This window comes from Canis aureus, chromosome 1 (assembly GCF_053574225.1).
Source record: "Canis aureus isolate CA01 chromosome 1, VMU_Caureus_v.1.0, whole genome shotgun sequence".
NCBI classification, from domain to species: domain Eukaryota; kingdom Metazoa; phylum Chordata; class Mammalia; order Carnivora; family Canidae; genus Canis; species Canis aureus.
Window position 1 is genome coordinate 17,608,812 of NC_135611.1, and position 25,210 is coordinate 17,634,021.

The following is a 25,210-nucleotide window of genomic DNA, read 5'->3' on the forward strand; positions in this document are numbered from 1 at the left end:
CAAGCAGCTACCACACACCTACCAAAATGGCTAAAATGGAAAATACCACCAACAAAAGCCAGCGAAGACGCAGAGAAACCGGGTCACCCACACACTGCCCATGCAATATAAAATGGTTCGGCCACTCTAGCAAAGTGTCTCTTAAAAACATAAACATGCAACTATCATATGACCCAGCAACTGTCCATTTGGGCATTTATCCCAGCAAACTTAAACGTGGGTTCACACAAAAACCTGTACACAAATGTTTAGAGCAGCTTTATTCATAATTACCCCAAGCTGGAAACAGTGCAGACTGTCCTCCAAAGGCTGAAAGGTAAATACCCCGTGGAACCAGCTCACATGGAACACTACTCAGTGATCTAAAAGAACAGACTACTGGTACATGCCACAGCCTGGATGAGTCTCCAGGGAATTCCGCGGAGTACAAAAGCCAATTCCCATAGGTTACATATGGTATGGCTCCATTTACAAAGCATTCCTGAAATAACAACAGTCCATAAAAATGGAGAACAGACTAGTGGCTGCTGGGGGGTTCAGAAGCGGGTAGGGGTGGCTAAGCAATCGGAGAGATCCCTGCGGTTGTAGAAATATTCCATAGACTCAGTACACCGGTGTCAATATCCTGGTTATGATACTGTTCTAGTTTTGCAAAGTGTAGTACTGGGGGAAATGAAAAAAAAGGGTACCCAGGATCTCTGTATTATGTCTTACATGAATCTAAAATTACCTCAAAATAAAGTCTTAATTTTAAAAATTCAGTGATTTGATAAGGAGGACCCAGAACACTGCGGCATTATCAGGAAAAGTTTTTACATGATTATGGTGATTCCAAGTAGAGGCGGGCAGGAAGGAGGAAGGGAGGGACGCTGGGAGGAAAGCAGGCAGGAAGAATAGCCCGTTGCCAGGAGGCCTAGTCCTTTCTCTGGGCCTGGTACAGTCCAAAGCTGGCAGGCAATGAGCGACTGCCCTGCTGGGGTCCCGACATCACACTCTTTAACCTTCAGAACCAACAGTGGCAGCAGGGTCCGTGCAGGCATCCGCTGTGGACGGTTCCCTAACTTAACTAACACTACTCTGCACACCTAGGGACCCTGCCAGAGGAGAGCTCAGCAAAGCTCAGGAAAGCTCAGGAAACCTAAGGAAAGCTCAGGAAAGGTCGAGCGGGAGGCCACAGGGGGTGGTGACAAAGGGGAGGGAGTCCACTCTCTCGGTTCACCGATGTCTTACCAAGAATGGGGAGGTCCACAGAGCAATGGAAAGTAAGGTCTTAACTACCTGACTGTGCTAGACCAAAGGAAAGATGGGTCCGAGAAAGACTGGTGCTTGAGAGGCCACCGGTCCGGCTTCTACAGTTTGTTGGAAGACGGGAGGGTTTTAAGTGCCACCCGCAGGGAGGTAACAGTTCACGTAGGTAGATTTTCTTCCCAATTGGATTTAAGTCCACAAACTGTAAGGTGTGTGACGGCCACGTGAACGGCAAACTGGAGAAGATGAACAGTTCTCCCTTTCTCTCTTCTGCTCTCCCGGTCTTCGGCTCCACCTCCACCACCCACCATTACCTGATGCCACACCCAGTGACTGCAATGGGGGAGGACGCCCCCCCTCAGCTTCCACAACAGCCCAGGCTGGTAGGGCAAGAGCCACACCGATCCTACCAACGTCCTGGACAGGGGGAGAGACTTGGGGTTGGTGTGATTAAAGTGCGTGCTGGCGAAGTGGCAGCCCTCCCACTGAGAGCCATGCAGGCTGGGCTGCTGGGCGAGGGGCCAGGCTGCCCGCTGGTCTGCAAGAGAACCCTCCTCTGGCCCAGTCTGAGAAGAAGGGAAATTACGGGAGGTGGTGGGCAGCGTTCTGGGCAAGGACTCCAGTAAGACAAGGAGAAGTGGGGAACAGGGAGGGCACAGCAGGGGGCACGTGTGTGTTGCCATCCGGCCGTGCCTGGGAGGCAGGGCGAGGTGTCTGGCTCGACGTCCAGTTGGCCCTAGAGTCAACGTTACTCTGCCGTGAACCACTCCTAAGCGTTCCAGGTGAAACGGGCGAGCCACACTGTACACTCATCCCAGCAAAAGGCGAAAGTCAAGGCAAAGCAGCCACACACACGAGAAATGATGCTACGCTCCTTCCCTGAGGGCAACCTCCACCTTAATCCGACTCTGGTTTGGCTGTTGAGCCTGGACGGTCGACAAAGAACCAAAGCTAGGGAATCCGTGGAGGAAGGAAATATCCTGTGTGCCCATGTCCTTTCTCCTTCCTGGACAAGAAGAGAACCCAAAGAGAACAGACTATGGGCGGGCAGCTCAAAATGCCAGCTAGTGAGCAGCGCACACGACACAGAGGCGGGGAGGGCCCCCCGAAGCCAGGACCTGGTCCACCATCCCACGCGGAACACCAGCAGACGGAGAAACCAGGCCACACAACAAACTGAATGGAAGAAATAGCTTTTCTTTTAACTGCATCCTTTGGAGATGAGAAGAAATAATACCTTTCTGATGAAGCCGTGACAAGGTTAAGAGGGCACCTGAAAGAACCCAAGCCCTGTCACCAGGATACACTAGAAGAGCATGCCAATCTCCGCCTTCCTGAACTAGCTGGCCACTCTGCTGAGTGTTCCACTGTCCCAGCCAATGAAACATTTAGCATCCAATGCTGCAAGAATGCTCTCAGAACTATCGCTTCCATCGCCACTAAACTGAAAACCCAAAGAAAAAAAAATATCGAGGTATTTTTGATTTTTTGGTCCCCAAACTCAAGATCCCACCAAAAACTGTTCGCGCTTGAGGAACTGATCCTGGCAATACTACCAGACATCTGGACTGCAGCTAACCCCCTGGTTAGCAAGGTACAGAGGCAAATAAAGCAAAGATTGGCTCACTGCTGGGTCTTCACAAGCAGAAACTCGAACCAGAGTATACTAGCTCAAACTCGCAACCCCCCTTCTAATTTCACGAGTTATCTACTTTAGACAATAAATCATATGGTCTCTCTAGCTTGAATCTGGTTCCTTCGACATGTCCAGTTTCTTCCAAATGATAAGTATCATATATCTGTAAAACACGCTGATCTATTGGCCAAATGGTGCCTCCTGGACAACAGCAAATGAGAGAAGATGGATGGACTGACACGAACTTCACCAGCATTAACCCATTGTGACATATACTTGACCAGCATCAACCTACACTTCACTCAAAAAACAAACAAACAAAAAAAAAACCCCTGCAAAGAAATGCAAAGGTATTCTATTCAAATGGAGGTGGTTTTCCATTTGTAGCATAAATTCATTGCACTGAGGACTATTACTGAACATACTTCCAGACCAACATCGTGAAGTAGGCACAACACATAACTGAGTACCAATGAAGTCTGTTTAACTATACAAGACAGTAATTCTAAATAACAACAGGAATTTTTTTTTTTTAATCCCAAAACTGTTGTAGACAGCTTAGGAATACTGGTGATGTGACCTGATGTGAACACCTAATACAACGGCATTAGCCAGATCTCAGACTGCCCACATATGGACACCAATGACCCAATCACCTACTAACTCGTTTATCTAAGTCTAAGGCTCCATAACTCAACTGGTACATAGAGTTTGTCTAAAAAAGAAAAAGGAAACAAAAGCACCTTCCAAAAAAATTGTTTTTAAAATAAGACTCCTATTTCAACATTGTTCATTCAAGTCTATGAAAACAATCCTTTCTTTCACACATCATGCACACACACCCATTTAGCTGAGCTCCCACCCCTCAGACAGAGGGCTTTGTATAGAGCACTCATGTCTACAGATTCATCACCGAAACACCAAAACGTAAGTGATACTCTACTTGTCCACTCGTATCTGCAGCCTGCTGGAAGTGTGTAGCCAGCGACGTCTCATCCTGGAAAACTTCGTTACACTCCAAACATTTCAGACTATGCCTACAGAGCTTGGATGGGTCTTCATCTAGAGGCATAGCTGGAATGATGGGTGTGCTGGAGGGAGCGGATATGACTGTCCCCGTTATGCCAGACTGAATTTTCGTTACAGTGTGTGTGCTGGCGCCCACGGAGCTTGGAAGAGCAGACGACGACGTGGAAGTATTGCTTGATGGAGAGACAATCATTTGATCAGCTGGGACTGGCTTTAAGATCAAGTGGGAGCACTGCATCACAACCCCCTTTTCCTTATGCCCGCGGGCATGGGAAAGGAGACTGCACTTGTTGTAAAAAACGAGGTTCTTTGTACAGTGGTTACACGTTACTTCGATGCGCACGCTGCGTCGGTCGTAGTGTTGGGTCAGGCTCTTTTCAAGGGCAAAGGAGTCCCCGCACTCCAAGCACTTGTACCCGCGGGTCGGTAACGTGATGCCTGCGTTGGCAGGAGGACTGAGGTTGGGGATGTAAACTGGGACTGGGTTGACGCTGCTCAGCACCTTGTTGAAAGCTTCCACCACGGAACTCTGCAAGGAGGACACCACCTGGACTCGAGACACCTTTTTGGGTGGTTGCGAGGCTGCTGCATTGATTATTGCCTGCTTTATTTGCTGCTGAGGTTTGGTTAGCACTTGGCGGAGCTCAGAGGTGGCCTGGGCGCCCTGAGGCAGAAGGTTAAGGTTGGCGAGGTGCACAGTCTTTGGCACGAGTTTGGCGTTGGCCAGGCTGGATGCCGGCACCACAACGGTTTGCTGCTGGATGGCGTTGGCGGCTTTGATGATGGCGCTGCTGGCGCTCTGAACCGAGGCAGCAGATATGACCGTGGCTTTGACCGTCGTGTTGTTGGCGAGCTTCAAATTGATGACCTGCGATCCCGCCGTCTTGACGGCGGACACCGGGAGGAAGGCAGTTGCCACGGGCTTAATGGTGACCTGTTTGGGGGTCAGCTCCGCAGGGGCGACTGCATTGGTGACCACCGCCGACTGCAGAGGTGCTCTGGGCGGGGAGGAGAGGACGGCAGCCGAAGCCGGCGAGGACAGGAGGGACGTCACAGACGCCATCACGGAGCCTGCCTGCTCGGAAGGCTTTTTTCCAGAGTCGAGATCGACCTCCGGCAACACCCTCGTCACTGTTCGCTTTATTTCCCCAGAAGATGTCTTAATGGTCTTGATGCGGACTTTGGGGATTGCTGGTGTCGACCCTGCGGGAGAGGACGGCGATCCCTTGCTGCTGTTCTCACTGGAGATGCTCCGGGGGCTATCCGGCTGCTTCAGGGTCACCTTCTTCGTCCCGTCGATGAGGCTCTGGGATTCAGGAGACTTTTCCATGGCCCTGGGACTGTCGTTCGCTTCCTTAGGTAACGGCGAGGATCCCCGGGAGTCGGCCACCGGTTCTTTGCAGGAGTCGGAGGCAGCCTTCTTAGCACTCAGGGCTGCGATCGCGGCTATACACGAGGACAACTTGGACGACGGCTTGGACCTCGACAGTGCGAGGCCGCCGAGGCCGGGCTCACTCTTCTCCGAGCTCGGCTTCCCGTCGTGCGCCCGGTTTTCAAGCACCTTTTCAGAGTTTTCCTTTAGCTTATCCTCTGCTTTTCTGGCTTTAAAGGGTTCGTAAACACTCAGATTTATGGAATTTGTTTCCGTTTCCCTCTTAACAGCTCTGTTTTTCTCCAGGTTGCCCGCAGGAGAGATTCCAGTTTTGCTCACGCCGTCCCCTCCGAGCGCCTTGGGCTTGTCGTAGTCCTGCGGGGCGGACGACCCCGTCAACACGTTCGACCGGAAGCCGGAACGCACGTCCTCCTTGTCCGGGGGGTCGTCCACTTCTATCTTCTCGTCGTCGTCAAACTCCTCAGCGCTGGAGATGGGGCTAAACTGGCTGAACGTGGAGTCTTTCAAAGTCACCTCTGAGGTAGGCGCCTCTCCTTTCGAGGACTTGGCTCCGTCTTTGCCGTAACTGTCCAGAGAGGACGCGGTGAGAAAGCCGTTGTGTAGGCCGTTGCCGGTGGGATTGTGGCCGTCCTTCTCCGCGCCCTCGGAGGAATCGATGTTCCGAACGTTCTTCACGATGACACTGACGCCCACGTCGGAAGAGGAGGGTGTGTGGGAGTCCTCGTCTCCGTGCGCGTTCTGCTTGATGTGGCTTTCCTGCTCATCGTGCGCAGACTCAATAGCCGCTTTCGGATCGACCATATCTGGGATGTCAAATGCTGCCAGGAGGTCATCGAAGTCCGGGGTCTTCATATCCCCCATGGTCATGGATTTGGTCAGATGTTCTGTCAAACGAACACAAACACTTCCATCAGCAACGAGCACTCTGTCAGGATGGGATACACACCCCTCTGGGACTTACACGAACACGGTGATGACGAGCAAGAAAGAGCAGGTTGGTAAGTGTACGCGTCTTACAACCAGGAAACTCTGAGCGAACACACACACCAGGCCACACGTATAGCAGCTTCGAGCTAAGTTTCCCCCAAGTGCTGTAGAGCACCAGCAGCAGGACACCTCTTTTTTTTTTAAGATTTTATTTATTTATTCATGAGAGACACAGAGAGAGAGAGAGAAAAGTAGACACAGGCAGGGGGAGAAGCAGGCTCCACGCAGGGAGCCCGACGTGAGACTTGATCCCGGGACTCCAGGACCACGCCCTGGGCCGAAGGCGGCGCTAAACTGCTGAGCCACCCAGGGATCCCCAGCAGGACACCTTTCTAACAAGAATGAAGTGGACTGGAACCAGCACGGCAGGAAAAACAGGCTTTGGTGTAACGGCCAGAACATCTGTCATATATCAACTGGATTCATCGCACGGTTTTCACAAAAAGTGACTCCCAAACCTCTTTTAACCTCTACAGCATTCAATTCTACTGGCAAAATTAGCGTTATTATGGTCGCCATCACATTCGGCCTATCACATTAAAAGGAATATGTGACAATCAAAAAACCAATTAGATTTCAGTTCACCCACATCATAAATGAGCATCCCAACCCATCACGGGGTATCTACTGCTAGTAAAGTTGTACCTGAGGTTTTTTTTTTAGATTTTTTTTTTAGATTTTTTTTTTTTAGATTTTTATTTATTTATTCATGAGAGACACAGAGAGAAGGAGAGAAGCAGAGATACAGGCAGAGGGAGAAGCAGGCTCCATACAAGGAGTCTGATATGGGATTCAATCCTGGGACTCCAGGACCAAACTCTGGGCCAAGGGCAGGCGCTAAACTGCTGAGCCACCCAGGGATCCCATACACCTGAGATTTAAAAAAGAAAAAAAGAAAAAACAAATTCCTAAGAAGCTTACACTATCAGTTTTTATTTAACCCTAACTTTCTCTATTATGTCAGGGAAAAAAATACTCTCCTGGTAGAAACGTACAGCATCGCTTCCTTCTCCCTCCCTGGTTCAGTTGCTTTAAGTGGTTAAGGTGACACGCGGCCATTTCCTAATTGCCACTCATCCAACACACTTGTTGTCCAAGTGGCTGTGGCAGCTGAGAACGGCCCTGCCATTGACACAGCTCTCAGCATGTAGCAACGTGGGCTCGAGGGCACAGCAGAGCCTGGGAGAAGGCAGGGCTTCCCTGCACCGGGGCCGGATCGGGGTGGGGAACGTTTTGTGAGGGGCCCCCATTAATGTCAGCAAAACCCGAGGAGGACAGAGAGTTTTGGGAAAATAGACAGTCACGGCTATTACTAAAGATGAAGGATTATAAACACATGAAATGCTTGGGGTCTCTAGAGGGCACCCTTGGCCCCACCTGCAGAGGACACGGGATTGTGGCCATCAGGTGAAACTCCACCACAGGGGAGATCTTTCACCTGCACGAACCCCAAAGCACGCCACCTGCATTCCTATTATATTCTGGAATGCAGCAATATAGGTACGCACGTGTGTGTACCTGTCTCCTCGTACCTACTAGCCCGTCAGCTGACTGAATGGCAATGTCTCAATCACCTTTGTGCCATAAACGCCACATGGCTAACACACCATGAGTCAGGGGCCAGCACCCTGGCCTTCTCAGAAGGACGGGCCTAGGCCTCACTCTGTCGCTCACTAGCTCTGGGACCCTCAGAAGGTGAGGGAGGATCTCTCTGGGCCTATTCCTTCTTTCTGCAGTGGAGGGAGGCAAGCAGTCAGGAAGACAAGGAAAATAGCAAGCAAAAAATCAATGTTGGAAGGCAAGAGGGTTACAGCTGACTTTAGGCAACTTTCAGGGCAAGAACCAGCCTCGCTGATTTGTAGATATGGATTCCTAAGACTCTTTCATCTCCAGGACTTACTACTGTTCCTTCTTTAAATCTGCTTTAAATCACTGGAAAATTATCTCCCACATTTTACAAAAGTATAAAATGATTTTTCATTTCGTACAATCTGTCAAGGTAAGGGTTTCTACTGAGGCGACAACATGCATACTGGTGGAAATGCACGTAACTCCAATCCACCAGCAGGTGCTCACACACCCTCCTCAGCTTGGTCACCAACTGCAGGACACAGTCAAACACTTCTAATTGCACTTCTAATTATTTGGATGGGGAAAACTAGCATTAAAGATGAAAGGAGGGCAGCCCGCGTGGCTCAGTGCTTTAGTGCCGCCTTTGGCTCAGGGCGTGATCCTGGAGACCCGGGATCGAGTCCCACATCGGGCTCCCTGCATGGAGCCTGCTTCTCCCTCTGCCTGTGTCTCTGCCTGCCTCTCTCTCTCTCTCTCTCTCTCTCTCTCTCATGAATAAATAAATAAAATTTAAAAAAAAAAAAGATGAAATAGGGATGCTTGGTTTAATAGGACCTTCCGTTCACCTATGGCTCGGTTAGTATAGAACTACAGAAGTCACATATGCTTTTCCCTAGATGGTTTGCCTAGCATCAAGAGACTATACCTGGGGCCACCATTCCCTCAGCCAGGTGCCTGAGGAATCCCACAGGGAATAACGTACCCCCAGCATCAAACCACAGCCCAGAAAAGCTCCATGTGGAGCAAAGAAAACATCAGCACTTCGAAGTGGATATTGTTGTGAAAATATCCCTGATGAGTTATACTCAGTGCCAAGTCCCTGATTAGGATTTTCTTTTTAGAATGAAATCTAACATCTAAACTTCAAAATATGAGGAATGAAAAATCCATCTGTCAGATGGTACCCATGCAAGAGTCCACCCCATTAGGAACAATCCCTGAATGTCACTACTTTTATTAAGCAGCATATGGCAGTTATAAGTGAAACCTCACAATAAAGTCACCATTAACAGGGGCACCTGGGGGACTCAGTCGGTTAAGCATCTGCCTTCAGCTCAGGTCATGATCTCGAGGTCCTGGGATCGAGTCCCGCATCAGGCTCCCTGCTCAGTGTGGAGTCTGCTTCTCTCTCCCTCTGCTCCTGCCCCTGCTTGTGCACGCATGCTCGCTCTCTCTCAAATAAATAAATAAGATTCTAAAAAATAAATAGGTAAAAACTAAGAAAATAAAATCGCCATTTGCAAAGCATCCAGCCCCTGTGGTCAATCTTTACCAACTGTGTTGATCCAAGTTTGTAGATCGTGGTTTTTAGAGAGCTCAAGACACAGAATCACAAACTCTGCCCGACTCCCACCAGAGTTGAAAAAGTCTGAAAAGAGTTGAAACGCTGAAAGTTTTTTTGTTTAAGCCCCCACCTATCCAAAGCTTGAACCCAGGCTCTAAATGTTCCTGGGGGAAAGATGGGCTCTGCCTAAGTCTCTCCATCCTTTCTTTGCAGTGACACCGGATATATGTCATGTGCCCTTTTCCTTGCCATGTGAGTGAGCAAAAGACATCATCCAGTTTCACATCACTCATTCCAGAGGGCACTGGGTTCAGGAACAAAAAGAACATAAAAGGCCATTCAAAGACTCATGGGTGGTAGGCCCAGGACACACAACCACAAGAAATGATAAAAGATCTCACATAAAACAAAGCCTGTTGAGCAACTGACAGCCCGGATCCGCAGTGCAACTGGCACGTACTCTTATGAATACGTGGAAGATTAATAAATGAATCTTATCAGCTTCCTCTCCTGGTGACACGACAGGGACCCGCCTGACTTATCAACCCACAGGGACTCACGCACTGTAGCAGTAGCATCAAATCACTGGCAGCGGCAGGACAGTGCCCACCATGCCGCCCACATCTTTTCCAATCTGCCCAACTAGAGCAGAGAGTAAAAGCTTGGAAAACCCCAACCCTGCAAATGCCCCAAAGGGCTGAGAAAATATTCCCGATGCTGGAATAAGTAATGTGGCCACACACACCCCACCCCTCTCCTGTTCCTCTGGGTCAACCTCAGGTTGACACTTTCTCTCGTGGGAAGAGGGCAGACTTGCTGGTGAAATGATGGGACATTTCTGGGTGCCTGAGTGGCTCAGTCACTTAAGTGTCTGCCTTCGGCTCAGGTCATGATCCAAGAGTCCTGGGATTGAGCCCTGGCATCAGGCATCGGGTTCCCTGCTGCTTCTCCCACTCCCTCTGCCCCTCCCCCATTGCGCACACACTCACTCTCTCTCAAATAAATAAAATATATTTTTTAATTTTTTAAATGGGACATTTGAAGAGGGTTAAGGTCAGCAGTGATTTTGAAAACTATGAGTCAGCACTCCCCGTTCACCTGAAGGAATTCAAATGGAAAGTGGAAGATGCAAGACAGGCATGAAAGCCTGAGTGCAAAGCCCATGCAGAGGACACCGCATGGCTGGGCCTGAAACCTAGCATCGCTGGGCAGGTGGACCCGCCTCTGCAGGGCTGTGGAACCAATGTAATGAATACTGCTCTCTGTAACTCCACACTTCTTTTTCTGGTTTCCAGAAATGTTTTTCATACCCACAATCACACTGTCCTATTACACGTTCCCTTACCGCATTCTGGAAGGCAAGGGCAAATTCTCCTCTTGGGGGGAGGGGGCGGAGCGTGTTTAACACCCATTCCCCAGTTATATCAAGTATAAAGAGAAATGTTTACGTTTGAAAGTTTTCTGTCCATTTTTCACCCCAATCTCAAAGTACTGTTTTGAAAACATTACAAACATAAATTTCAGTCTTCTTCTTTAAAAGATAATAGAGAGCTCACTTTAGCTGCTCTTTCCCTGGACGGCTTGATCTTCAGGCACAATTAGCTTTAGTTGTAACAGTGTCTTCCATTTCATTTGTACTCCATAAAATATACCTTCCTTCAAAGGCACTAACAGTCTTTTAATTTAAAACTAAACCCCACATAAATAAACTATGATTCACTAACAGCATTTGTGCTTAATGCAGAAGGTCCTTTCACCCAGAGACATTGGAAATATGGGGGGTGGGGGGTGCTAGGCCCGTTTACAGAACAGCAGTGAAAAGAACGCGAGTCTGTCACGTGATCACTTTGTTCTCTCCTATGACACAGACAAAACATTTCCTTTCTTACCAAAGCCTCTTAAAATTACAGAAAGCTATTTCGTCTTTGTTGGCAAAAGTCAAAAGTTATCGAGTCCAAAGAAAAACTTAAGAAAAAACTATTCACCTCCCTTAATCATACCTCTTATACTTTGCAATAAAACAAACTGCTTTTCGTGGATTGTTTCCCAATTTTAAACTAGAGGCCGGCAGCATAAAGGGCTCAGGTGTCACTCACCCGGCAAATGCTAACTTCAGACCTTCCCCCAGACGTGCCTGCCCTGCTTAACCAGCCTAACTCCAGGCCTGACCCCACCAAGGTTCTGCCTCCGAAATGAACATGCGAAGGTCAATGTGAGTAGTAAACACACATCAGATTCGCCATTTAAATGGAGAAACTAACATTTTCTTACGTGAAAAATCAATACACTCTAAATCCTACTAATCCTAAAGAAAAACGTAGTATATATTGACCACTTCGACAGTCTTACACAAACTTTTCAGTAAACAACCGTAAATGATACAAGGTCTGTTCTTCTCTGGGGGGCACTGTATTTGTCACTATTTTCTAGAACTATCTGGACGCTGAAGTCCTTTTTGAAGAAATAATTCAACAGTCATGAATCTAACTCATATTTCTAACTTTCTTCTCTTTCCTTCCAATATAAAATGTCCCCCCCCCCCTTTTTTTTAAGTAAGCTCTAAGCCCAGCATGGAGCCCAATGCAGGCTTGAACTCATGACCCTGAGATCACAACCTGAGCTGAGATCAAGAGACGAGGCTTGGGGTATATGCATGGCTCAGTCATTTAAGTGTCCAACTCTTGATTTCGGCTCAGGTCATGATCTCAGGGTCGTAAGATCAAGCCCTGCGTTGTACTCTGCACTGAGCATGGAGTCTGCTTAAGATTCTTTCCCCCCTCCCTCTCTCTCTGTGAGGAGGAGGAGGAGAAGGAAGAAAAAGAGGAGGAGGAGGAGGAAGAAAAGAAGGAGGAGGAGGAGAAGAAAAAGGAGAAGGAGAAGAAGAAGAAAAAAAAAGGAAAAGAAAAAAGAAAAGAAAGGGTTGGAGGTTAAATGAACCGAGCAACCCAGGTACCCTCAGATATAAAAAATCATTATAACATGCTAATATTAAGCAGTGTTTCATATTTAATTTGTTCCTCAGAAAAAATTAATCTAGCAACCCCAGTTTTTACAAGTCTTCAAAGACATAAAGGGGCCTTGGTTTCTGCTGGCTGTCTACATTTCCCCCATTATACTAGTATGCAAACCTTCAGCTCTTCCTCTATCACCAATCTCTCTCCCACCTTTAGCATTCTCAGGGCTCTCCATCATTACATCTCTCAACCACAAAAAGAAAAGAAGAGACAGGGGAAAAAAGGAAGGGAGGGGGAGAAAGAAAAAAAGAAAGAAATCACATCTCTTTTGCCTCTGGCTTCTAACCCATTTCAATCTGGATTGCTTATAAGACAAAAAATACTTTCTCAGCGCAATTTCATTCCAAATACCAAACCGGTTCAGTTACACAGGTCTGCCTCATGTATCTTCACTTTTCCTAAACCAGCTGGGAACAGATGTCCATTTATTAGAGTTTCGAAAAAAGAACAAAAATAATCTGATGGCTCTGTCCCTGGAGTAGCTGTGAAGAGCCTCTGTCTCAGTGCTTCTCTAGGAAGGGGCACCAGGCCAGCAAGACTGGACCCCCAAATTGGCAAACACTTAGGTTTCAAATTAACAGTAAACAAACACACGCACACACATACACATACATGCACACATCTGCAAGTGTGCGCAGCTTTGAGGAATGCTAAGCAATGATAAGTGGATCTATGGAAGAATCTCCTAAGAATTTGTCATTTGAAGGCTCCATGCAAGTGACAAAATGCTAAAGAAAAGTGCTCACTTTTTATCTTTTTCCTCCACATTAAACGGACTCTGAATGAATCTAGCATTATCTGGATACTGAAGCCCTTATTTTTAAAGAGGAATTCAACAAAGTAATGAAGGTGCACAGGTTCCTTTTCTGCCACATCGCATCACCACCTCCTACTTTTTTGCACTGGCTGGGGTCCTGATCATGTTGCCCAATGAGGGCAGAAGAATTTAATGTTCTACACAGCCTACACCAGGGTGGCATGGGGTGTGTGAGAAGACCCTTCAGGGGCGCAAGGAGGGCTCAGTCAGTTAAGCGGCCAAATCTTGATTTCAGCTCAGGTCATGATCTCAGAGTGGTGGGATCGAGCCCCACGTGGGCTCCATACTCAGCAGAGTCTGCCGGAGATCCTCTCTCTCTTTCTCTATGATAAATAAATCTTTAATTTCACATACAAGGTGACAAGAACAGGATATACATTGTGCTAATTCTGTATGAATTAATAAGAAAAAACAGCTGCTATTTATCCAGAATATTCACTTGTTTCACTAAATCCTCCTATCCATCTCAGTAGGATCCTTGTATCAATTCTCAATATGCAGATACTTTGGCCAAGTTAGTGTTTCCTTCTTCAGTCAATACTCAGTGTTCCTGATTTGAAATACAATTGATGGGAAAGTTCAAACCCCTTCTGGAAACATAAACACAGCACCACCTAACCAGGGCACAACCTTGAGAGATACAAGAATAAAATCCACCCGCCCTTCCCTGTGGCTCTCTGCACTGCCCTCAAAGGCAATACACACAGGTGCCTCCCTGCCCTCCTAGGCCCATCCACTCTCCCCAGCCCTGCAGAGAAGCCAGGGAAACATCCTGACACATGAGCAAAAAAGGTCCCCACAAACCTCAGCCCTTCCAGAAGCTCAACTTGCAATCTTTGGCATACATCCTGTGTCATCCCCGCTAAGGAAGGTCACCCTTAGATCCAAGATCTCAAAGCTCAGCCATAAAGAGCTCCTTGGCTTTTCCCGCTAAGGCTCTCTAGCAGCCCACAGAACTTCTAGAGAAGACTGCAGATCCCTGCTCTTGATCCCCCGCCCCCGGAGCCCCAGTCTCACTTGGCTCCACAATGCTCTCTTCCACATGGTTGACTCCCACGCTGCCAGTGGTCAGAGGCTGTTCCTAACCTTCCCTCTCAGCTGCTCTGTGCTTTCCTCTCCCTGCAGTCAGCTTCAGAGACAGTGAGCATCAGGTGAGACCTCTCCCTGAGCCCTTCCTGCCTTCTGACCTTTCTCACTCCTGCACGACTGGCGGTTGCAAGCCGATCCTCCAAATCCACTGTGAGCTTGCCGCCTTGTCCTGCACTCTCGGGCCTGCCTGTCATCTCTATCTACTGGCACAAAGAGACCTCCCCCTAATCTTAGCCTTTGGACCACCCTCAGTGCCCTGTATCACGGGCACGCTGCCTTCACTCAAGGGCCTGATCGCTGGGACAAATTATGCATCTCTAGCTCCCTCCCAGTGCCTCTGCAATCCACTCGCCTGATGCCACTTCTAAAATCCAGGCTGTAGGAAGGAATCTGGGAATGAAGAAACTGTTCTGTATCACAATTCTGGGGGTGGATACATACTTTATTGTATTTGTCGAAACCTAGAGAACTTTACTGTATGTAATGGGGCGGGGGGGGGGATATGACCAGGAATAGTGAGAGGCCCAAAATGAAGGAGCAACTTTAACAAAGAACCTAACTGCATCACAGTCGATAATATCAGCATGCAGAAGTGGGAGGGAAGAAAAGAACCTGCTGAAGTCCCAGGAAGACACAGTTCTGACTGCAGGCTATAAGGCCGCAGAGAGAGGAAACTTGCATATACTCTCCTCTAGTTGGTACAAAAACTGCTGAAATCTGAATAAGGTCTGTAATCTACTTAACAGTATTACACCGGTGATAGCTGTTTTGTTTTGATGACTGCTATGATGATGCAAGGTGGTCAGGGTAAAACGGGTACCTGGAAACTCTGCTTTTTTGCAACTTTTCTGTAAGTTATAATCATTTCAAAATATAGTTAAATGAAAATACATGCCATCATTTAATAGTGTACAGCTACTAAATGAAATCGAGCCAGCGCCTCGTAGGTAGAAAACACCTGTACCACGGCCCCGTCCTGCGGGCTGTGCCCTCTCCCACTGTCCATGGTCTTGCAGCAAGAATTCCGTGCCCCACCGTCCTTCCCTCCCGTAGACCCCACAGCACCACCAGGAGCCCACCAGGCTCCTCCCAACGCTCGGCCTTTGCCTCCTCCCCACTGGGTCCCATCAAACTGTGTATCTACCTTGGTTCAAGGGGAGCTGCGGCAACTCCCGTGATCACAACCATCGTGCACATTCACAGAACTCCTGTATTTCACATTCAGTCCTAATTCTACTGTTAAGAGCCACCTTTCCAACTGCCAGTTTAAGATTCCACTTGGGCTCCCCCAACCGCGTATCAAAGTTAACCTAAATCCCTCACGTTCCAACCTGTTTCTCCTGAGTCCTGTCTGTGTTATGCTAATGACATTCACCTTCTCTGCGAAAACATTAAAAACCCTCAGGCAGCATTTCACATGCTATGAAACAGACATGACTTCTGTAGGATCTTATTAGGCTTTTCACAAACACAAGGCTAAAATACACATAGTAAATGCTGGATTTTTCTACACTGAACAGATTCCTTTCAGCAGGACGACTAATTATCATGCTAACGAATATTCTAAATCTCTGAAAAGAGGAATGCAGTAGTCTCCAAATTCTGCTAAGCAAAGGTCCTTTTTTCCCCAATCCATAATATAAATGCCAAAATGATTTCCCAAAAGGCTATACCAATTTTTGTTGCTGCCATTATGCATTAGAGCTATTTTAAGTGCATCCTGTCCCTCAACTTTATAAATATTTATTAGCAAATGTCTTGAGGCAGCAAAAAGATAACTTATTATATACCAATTTCTACATTATTGATTATTAGAAAGTCTGAACTTTTTCCCATACGGTTTGCTTACCAGTTGTAAGAGAAGTATTTGTTCACTGAATAATGAATGGACGCACAGAGGGAGATGATGAATATCCTATTTACTTCTTTCTGCCGCTACATGAGCTAACTTACCAACCTACTCTCTGGTCTCTTAGCTAATAGTACTAAGCAAAAGCATACAGAACCCATCCATACAGTTCCCTAAAATAAATTCGTTTCTATGGACAAACCCTGGTGAAGACAGCATTTAACGTCCCAGCTACACAAAACGCAGACAACAAGTAGGAGGACAAAACACCCGCTCTGCCAGTACTGGTCCATTCCAGCACCAACGTTCCCTTTGCTAAGACTTCTTTGTGTCAGAAAATTTTCCACTTAGGGGCGCCTGGGTGGCTCAGCTGGTTACGCGTCTAAGGCTCAGGTCATGATCCCAGGGTCCCCAGCGGGTTGCCTGCTTCTCCCTCTCCTCTCCACTTGTGCGCTCTCTCTCTCTCTCTCTCTATCTCTCTTAAATAAATAAATAAATAAAACATTTTAAAAATTTTTTTAAAAAGAAAATTTTCAGACAGCTGGGTGGCCCAGCGGTTTAGTGCCACCTTCAGCCCAGGATCAGGCCCTAGAGACCCGGGATCAACTCCTGCGTCAGGCTCCCTGCATGGAGCCGGTGTCTCCCTCTGCCTGTGTCTCTGCCTCTCTCTCTCTCTCTCTCTCCCTGTGTGTGTGTCTCTCTCATGAATAAATAAAATCTTTAAAAAAAAAAAAAGAAAAAATTTTCCACCTAAAAAATGAGGTTAACAGGGACATGGGGAGGACTGGTACTTAGCTAGATATTTAGAAAGAGTGTTGTCAAAATCAAACACACAGCACAAAAAGCACAGAAAATATCCAAGTCAAACAAGGAGTGGCCTCTGGTCAGAAAATTTCAAGGAATGTTCCTATTCTTTTCATCCCACAACCAAATGGAAATCCTATAACTAGAGCCAGGACACCTACCTGGCTGAGCATTCAAGATTACAGTGTGTGGAGAACAGTTTGGGATTATTAACCTTCCTCGTCACAGGGCAGCTGTACTTGAGCAAGAAAAGGAAAGCAGCTAAGTGGACAGCACTCTCAAGTGGGGAGGCTGATCCTGAGGGGCCGGGGGATGGAAGGTCCCTACATGGAGCTGTGAGCCTCAGTCAGAATCAGGGTTAAAGCTGGGGCACAAATCAAACCCACCAGGTCAGAACCAGGGGGGTGGATGGAAGAGATGCCCAGACAGAGGCGCAGTGGCACCCTCATCTAACTCCACTGGATCCCTACAGCTTCCAAACCACAGCAGAACTACATTGACACAGACACAGCACTTCAGAGTTTGCACAACTTCCCACAAACAGCAGCTCTCTCCTCTGCAGATGAGTGGAACGTCAGAGAAGATGAAGGCACTGAAAGATGTGCCTTCTCCAAATCCCCAGAGCCCCTGCGAGTAAGGTTTTCCTAGGGGAGCTCTAAGAATTTATATAAAACTCTTAAGTTTTGAGTTTTAGTTATTTTTTTTTAAATCAATCAATAATTAATGTTAATTTGAGGAAGAGAAAATAATGTATACCTCCATCCGTTTCGAGATTTTCACACTCACAAAGTGATTCTCATATAGGGTTTCCCATGAAGGATAAATATAGAAGAAATTACATCCTGAAGATGTGAATTTTCATACTGTTCCAGTCGCCTACACTTTGCTTTTAATCTCCCTCATTTAACTCTGTCACTACCCTTGGCATTCCCTATCATCGAAGCTACACTGTAAATTGGGAAAGACAAACGCAAACCTCCAGTTCCCAAGTCCATTTTATTTCATCTATTTATTTTGCCTTCATAAAACCAAATGCTCAAAATTTAATGTTAATGAGTTTTTAACTATCTCCCTAAGGCTCACAAATCTGTAAAAATTCTTGGGAGCCGTAATAAAAGATATAAATCAGAGACCAAAAATATCATCAACCCAAATTCAATCATATTGCCAGATTCCTGTGTAGTATCGATACCGGAACTCAGACCACATAAAAAAGCAGCTTACCTCCTCATCCAAGGAATAATAATTTTTTTAAAGATTTTATTTATTTTTTTTGAGACAGAGGGAGAGAGATGGCATGCATGTGAGCAGGAGGAGAGGCAGAGGGAGCCGGAGAAAGAATCCCAAGCAGGCTCCAAGATCATGACCTAAGCCAAAATCAAGACTTGGATACTCAGCTGACTGAGCCACCCAGGCACCCCAGAATAATAATTTTGTACTGATGTAGTCTTCTAAAAATCTGACAGCTACACAGAAACCAACCGGGGCAGTATTATGGAAAGATTGGATGAGAGAAAGAAGAAAGTGAGTCATGCGAGAAGGTGAGCCCATCTGGTGCAGATGCCTGGCAAAGACCAAGAGTGGGGACAGCCGGCACAAGGATGCAGTTTCCTCTGAAAAGGCAAGGATCTTGGTTTTGACACCATTCTTCACAAAAGGGAACTAGGGTTCCTTGGAGAAATGGCTGATTCCAGGATCAGGCAGGAAATGCACAAAATGACCCGGAGCATGTTGGTTGTGCCAGTAAATGAGTAAGTGTCCCCAAAACAACACACCTACACTGACAGGGTCATGTCAAAGGAATGCAAAGGTCAGCTGAAAGAGCTCCCTGTGGCATAAGCTTGCACAATGTGAGCAACAAATAAAGTAGTATTGGATCATAACCCAAAGTATAAAATAAAAACCAGTGAGTCTATGATATGAAACTGAAAATATAAATGAGATAAAGCAGATAAATCTCCTGTGCAGAAGAATTCCAATTAACTTATGTAGATGCCCTGCTCTTATGGAGGTGAATCAACCCCTAACTCCTTCAAGTGACTTTCTTCCAAAGAGGACAGTACAGAAAGGGGAGGGGGGAAAAAGTAACTTTAAGTGGAGACGTCTGACAACCACTCTCCAAGCCAGATGACCAAGGTCAACATCCGCAGTGGTAACTCACCTGTACAGCCATGTCCCAGAAACATGCAACCTCAGCCTAACCACGAGAAAGGCACAGAACAAATCCCAGTTGCTGGACATTCTATAAAATACCCTGCCCACTACTCATCAAACCTGTAGGGTCATGAAAAACAAAGGAACTCTGAGAAAGCATCACAGCCAAGAGAGGAGAGGAGTAAGGAGACGGGATAACGAAATATAATGTGACATCCTGGATGGGATGCTAGGACAGGATAGGGCATCGGGTAAAAACTGAAGAAATTGGAGACCTCAGGCCAACAGCATTACAAACAAGGCATTACTAAAATGTTTACCTAACAGCTCTGTATATATGGAGATTAATTTTCCCTTTTATCCTCTTACCAATAAGCTGCCTCAAGGTCAGCCACTGACTAATCAAAATGACTTAACAATTTTTAAACCAAAGTTGATTAGAAATAGAATTTCCCAGGGCACCTTGGCTGGCGCAGCCAGTGAAACGTGCGACCCTTAATCTCAGGGTTGTGAGTTCAAGTTTCACACTGGGTGCAGAGATTACTTAAAAAATAAAATCTTTAAAACAAAACATAACAAACGGAGAAAAGGAAAGAAAAAAAAGACAAACAAAACAAAGAAATAGAATTTCCCAAAGTTTGCATATTCCATGCTTTTTGCATCCCAGTATGACTGGGATGATCTTCTGCTACCACAGATAGCCACAGACTATAAAGATGATAAATGACTTATTTGGTGTCTCTTTTTGCCTAATGGCAGACAATGTGACAAGTGGATCGCTGATAATTTAAGATATAAAACAACAGCCTAGGGGGCAGCCCAGGTGGCTCGGCAGTTTAGCACCACCTTCAGCCCAGGGCCTGATCCTGGAGACTCGGAATCGAGTCCCATGTCAGGCTCCCTGCATGGAGCCCGCTTCTTCCTCTGTATCTCTGCTTCTCCCTCTCTCTCTCTCTCTCTTTGTGTCTCCATGAATAAATAAAATCTTTAAAAATAATAATAATAAAATAAAATAGCCTATAAAACAAATTAGGTTCCTCCGGGGGCACCTGGAAGGCTCCGTTGGTTAAGCACCCAACTCGATTTCGGCTCAGGGTGCTGGGATCCAGCCTGGCATCCGGCTCTGCACTGGGCATGGAGCCTGCTTGAGATACTCTCTCTCCCTCTGCCCCTACCCACCTTGAAAAAAAAAATTCCTCCAAAATAAAGATTTGGTTGTGCAGGTCACATGGAAATAAATGAATTGTTTACACCTCTCACCATGATGTAGGTATCTTCTAATAAAGTCAGTCTTTCCTTCCATGATAGCATTGTAAATGGAATCTGCTGTTCCAAACTTTAGCAGCCATAAATAGAAATTGCTGCTTCCCTTTAAATAAATTATATGCAAAATAATTTCCCAATCATATACTAAAATCCACATATATCACAAAGCCAATGTAATTAACGGCCCATATGCAGAAAACAGAACAAGGTGTACATCTAAGTTTTTCTAATTGTGATAAAATACACACACCACAAAATTTACCATCTTAACTAAATAATTTTTTTAAAGTAGGCTCCATCTCACAACCCTGAGACCAAGCCCTGAGCTGAGATCAAGAATCAGAGACCTAACCAACTGAGCCATCTATGCACCCTCTTTTTTTAAAGATTTTATTTACTTACTTATTAATTAATTTATTTATTTATGACACAGGCAGAGAGAGAAGCAGGCTCCATGCAAGAAGCCCAAGTGGGACTCAATCCCATGACTCCAAGATCGCACCCTGGGCCGAAGGCAGGTGCTCAACCATTGAGCCACCCAGGAGTCCCTGCACCCCTTAACTATATAATTTTTTATAAGAAGAGTATATAAAAATAATAAAATCAAAAAATACTACCATTACTAGCTGAAGACCTGCAGAGGAATAAAAAACAAGTAGTTGAACTTTCCCCCAAACATAGGCTAAATATGTCTTAAAAACCTCTACATGGCGATTTCTAAATGCACATTCTCCAAGGTTTGGACTTCAGACTTGATACATATACTCTCTCTCCCTCTCTCTCACATACAACTGACTCACGAAACACTTGCACATCATCCAATAGTCACTCACTTCAGAGAGTTCAAAACTAATTTTTGGGATCCCTGGGTGGTGCAGCGGTTTAGCGCCTGCCTCTGGCTCAGGGCGCGATCCTGGAGGCCCGGGATCGAATCCCACATCGGGCTCCTGGAGCATGGAGCCTGCTTCTCCCTCTGCCTGTGTCTCTGCCTCTCTCTCCCCCTCTCTCTGTGACTATCATAAATAAATAAAAAATTTTAAAAAATAAAAAATAAAAAAAATAAAAATAAAAACTAATTTTTGTTTTTTTGGTTTTTTTTTCTGAGATATTCAGTTAAAGGGCCCGGGGGGATATTTACAATCCTATGTCATTTCAGGTCTCTTCCACTGGGTTCTCCATCTATTCCTCAAAATCAGACTTCCCTCTCCCTACACTGTTTTTCTCTCAGCCACTCAAATTAAGAATATCACCTCTAGGGCAGCCTTGGTGGCTCAGCAGTTTAGTGCCGAGTTCAGCCCAGGATGTGATCCTGGAGACCCGGGATCGAGTCCCACGTCAGGCTCCCTGCATGGAGCCTGCTTCTCCCTCTGCCTGTGTCTCTGCCCCTCTCTCTCTCTCTCTCTCTCTCTCTCTCTCTCTGTCTCTCATGAATAAATAAAATCTTTAAAAAAAAAAAAAAAAAGAATATCACCTCTACTTCTCTCCCACCAAGTCCTGCACATTCTCCTCAGTCCCATCACATGCATGCTCTCTAGAACACCTTCCCTGCTCTACTTGTGGACCATGTCACCTTACCCTAGACAAAGACAACACCCATTTCAACATTGTCTCATTCAGAACAGCCAGATTCACCTTTCTAAATTCTATTTTAACCCTATTAATCAATCCCCTCTATACAAAATCCTCAAATCACTTTCTAAACTACAGCCAAACTCCTTGGCCTGACACCGAAGACTATCCAGCTGGGCGAGGGCCACACACTTCCCTGGGGCAGCCCAGCAAGTATCTCCTACAGATGCACCTTTCCTTTTCAGGCCACACTATTTTCTGGCCCAGAATCCCCCCAACACACACCCTGCTCCATCAGCCATGCATAGGAACCCATTCCTCAGGTTTCTCTCACAGAAGAGTCTCAACTTCATCATCTTCATAATGGAAACCAACAGTAAACAGCCACCGCACAGGACTGCTGCATAAGTCAAAATAAGTAATATATATGGAGAGCACCAAACACATCAGCATCAACCCGCTCTTTTCTTCTTCTCTTTGTTGATCTGTTAGAACAGTAAAACAAAAGAGGAAAAAAAAGAAAAATGTGTTTTTGAGGCAAGAAGGTGAAGTAGCTTGGAGGTAATGATGGTTTGGCTGGAGAAAAAGGACGACATTTTACAGAGCCATGGCACTAGTTCCTTACTAAGTCTCATCTCACTTCATAGTATATGGCCTCTCTCCCACTGCAGAGGTGCCCCCAGTCCAAGCATCGGCCATCGTTAGGGTGGCCTGGAGTTTATACGTGGACAAAGAATGCAGTTTCCTCTGAAAAGGCAGCAGAATTTCAACTCACAAAGCAAAATCCCTCAATAGGTCTGTCTCTCTGACTGTCCCATAACCCTTTGTCCTCATTTCAAAACTCTGTCTTCCCGGTCAAGCATGCCCAAGAACTAGATGCAATCTCAACAACTCCTTGCCCAACCTTAGCCCAACCCACACCACTAGACCACATTCACACACTGACTGGACACAACAGCAGGCCATGGCTCATAGACTGGGCCCCATGAGAGGCCAAGCACCAGCAGGAGCAGCCACAACACGTCAAGGCAAATGAAAGCCAGGCCAAGAGCCCTCAGTATAATCCTCCAGCCAGGAGCCCCACTCAGAGGAGCAGTCCCCAAGTCCCACACCAATGAATCAACACTCCAAGAGAAGTCAGAGAAGGGGATGGACAAAGTGGGCTCAGAGAAAAGTCAAAGCAAAGGGGGCCAAGAAGACCCCATCACATTGCAGAATTATCTACCCAGAGTCACCTAGTTCTCTGGAAAGTTGAATGGCTGCCCTTTCTTCATGGAAAGAGGAAGGGAGGTGGCCATGGGGGTGGGAAAGAAGATCAGGATCTGGCGGCTATGAAGGCAGGGTGACACAGGGAAAGGGCTCCCTGGCAGCCACCCCAAGAAGAGTTTAGCATCTGCCCAGGATGACCTCTGAGGTCATGCTAAGTTGTGACCCCACTCTAGCGGGTGTGCTGGTCATCACTTCTAACAGGTGAGCATTTGTGCGTGTGTCCTCTCTCTCCAACTCATTCAGTCCATGCTCTACAACCGCCAACAGCAATGCTCTCCTGAGAGCAAGTGTTGACTGAGCAGTGACGTATGAGAGTAAAAACTACTAAGCGACTGAGGGGTGCCTGGCTGGCTCAGTTGGTGGAGCATGCAACTCTTGATCTTGAGATCAGGAGTTTGAGCCCTGTGCTGGGTGTAGAGATTACTTTAAAAAAAAATCTTAAAAAAAAATTATTAAGCAACTGAAAGTAGACCACTTTCACAAGCACACAGCCTCTACCTCCTCCACCCACAAAATAACCTGGGGACCTGGATTCGAAGGCTGACCCTCCAGTTCCGTGTCAGCTCCCCTGTACAACCACTCCTCAGACACCTGAAAACTGCTGGAAGCCAAGAAGACAGGAAGGCAACTGATCTAGGCTTGGCAATTTCCAGCTTCCAGCTTCCAAAAGATCCAGGTTCGGGTCAAGCAAAGACATTAAACAAGGGAATAAAAAAGAGGGAAAGGAGAGAGAGGAGAGAGAGAGAGAGAGAGGGAATGTGGAAGAAAATTGCCATGTCTATCGGGGGCACGCCAGTCAATCCTTGGAATGCAGAAGTAGAGAAACAGGCAGGGCGTTTTTTGTGTATTAATATTTTGTACCAGGCAAGAGCTTCCTGCGAAAGATTTTGACTGAATTCATGGGTTTCTTTCCTTCCCTCCTGAAATCCTACAAAGATGACATTAGAGTATTTTTAAAAAGCTAAAAAATAGCAAATACAGAGACAGAAAGTATCTGGTACTGCTCAGGACTGGGGGCGCTGAGAGCAGTGAGGAAGGACAGAGCTTCTCTCTGGGGGATCAAAAGTGCTCCAAGTGACCATGAAGACGGCTACCCAACTCTGTGTGTACAATGCAGAACCACTGTACCGTGCACATGGGTGAACTGTATCTCTAAATAAAGTCCTTACCAAAAACTACCTGGATCATATACCCACACAAGGCAAGGACAGCAAGAAGGGAGTCAAATCAACTTAAGACACCAACAAAGTTTTAGGAAAAGGAGGAGGACAGAGGGGTGGCAGCTGGCTTAGTAGGGTCATGAAGTTACAACCCAAGGTCATGCAGGAGGCTGCCACGGAGACGGGACAGTTGGTCCTAGGGAACACCAATTTTTTTTTTAAGACTTTATTTATTCATGAGAGACACAGAAGAGAGGCAGAGACACAGGCAGAGGGAGAAGCAGGCTCCATGCAGAGAGCCCGATGTGGGACTCGATCTCAGGACCCTGGGATCAGGATCTGAGCTGAAGGCAGACACTCAACTGCTGAGCCACCCAGGTGCCCTGGTCCTAGGGAACTTCAAAGAAGCTCAGGCCTTGGACTCAGCAAAGGAGACACCATGTATGGCAGGAGGAGGAGGCTAGGGCTCAAATAGGGAGTGGATAAAGAGCCCGTGTACAACTTCCTGGCCCCCTGCAAGCTAGCACAGCCAGGGGAGGGCAAGGAGAAAATTCTGCAGGTCATCTGAGCCACAGAGGCTTGGGATTCAGAGCCGCAGGTATGAAGTAGCAGACAGAAAGCCAGGCCTGTGGCCTTCCGTATGGACAAATCTCCAAAGAAATGAAAGCTCCGAAGAAATGAAAGCTCCAATGAGAATATCCCAGATGCTGACTTGTGGGATCCTGCAATGAGGGGTCCAGCTCTGTGAGTAATCACAGAAACACCACCCCTCCCGAAGGGCAGTCTCATG

The 25,210-nt window shown here is 46.7% G+C and overlaps 1 protein-coding gene across 7 annotated transcripts in view; it reads right to left on the bottom strand.

The window, feature by feature from the left end:
• The window catches only part of ZNF532 (zinc finger protein 532), a 106,212-nt gene that overhangs the window by 51,841 nt on the left and 29,161 nt on the right, over positions 1–25,210 (bottom strand). For all 7 annotated transcript variants that reach the window (XM_077891614.1, XM_077891605.1, XM_077891569.1 and 4 more), the window contains one exon: positions 3,828–6,190. In XM_077891614.1, the coding sequence (XP_077747740.1) occupies positions 3,828–6,190 (2,363 nt within the window). The remainder of the gene's footprint in view (positions 1–3,827; positions 6,191–25,210) is intronic.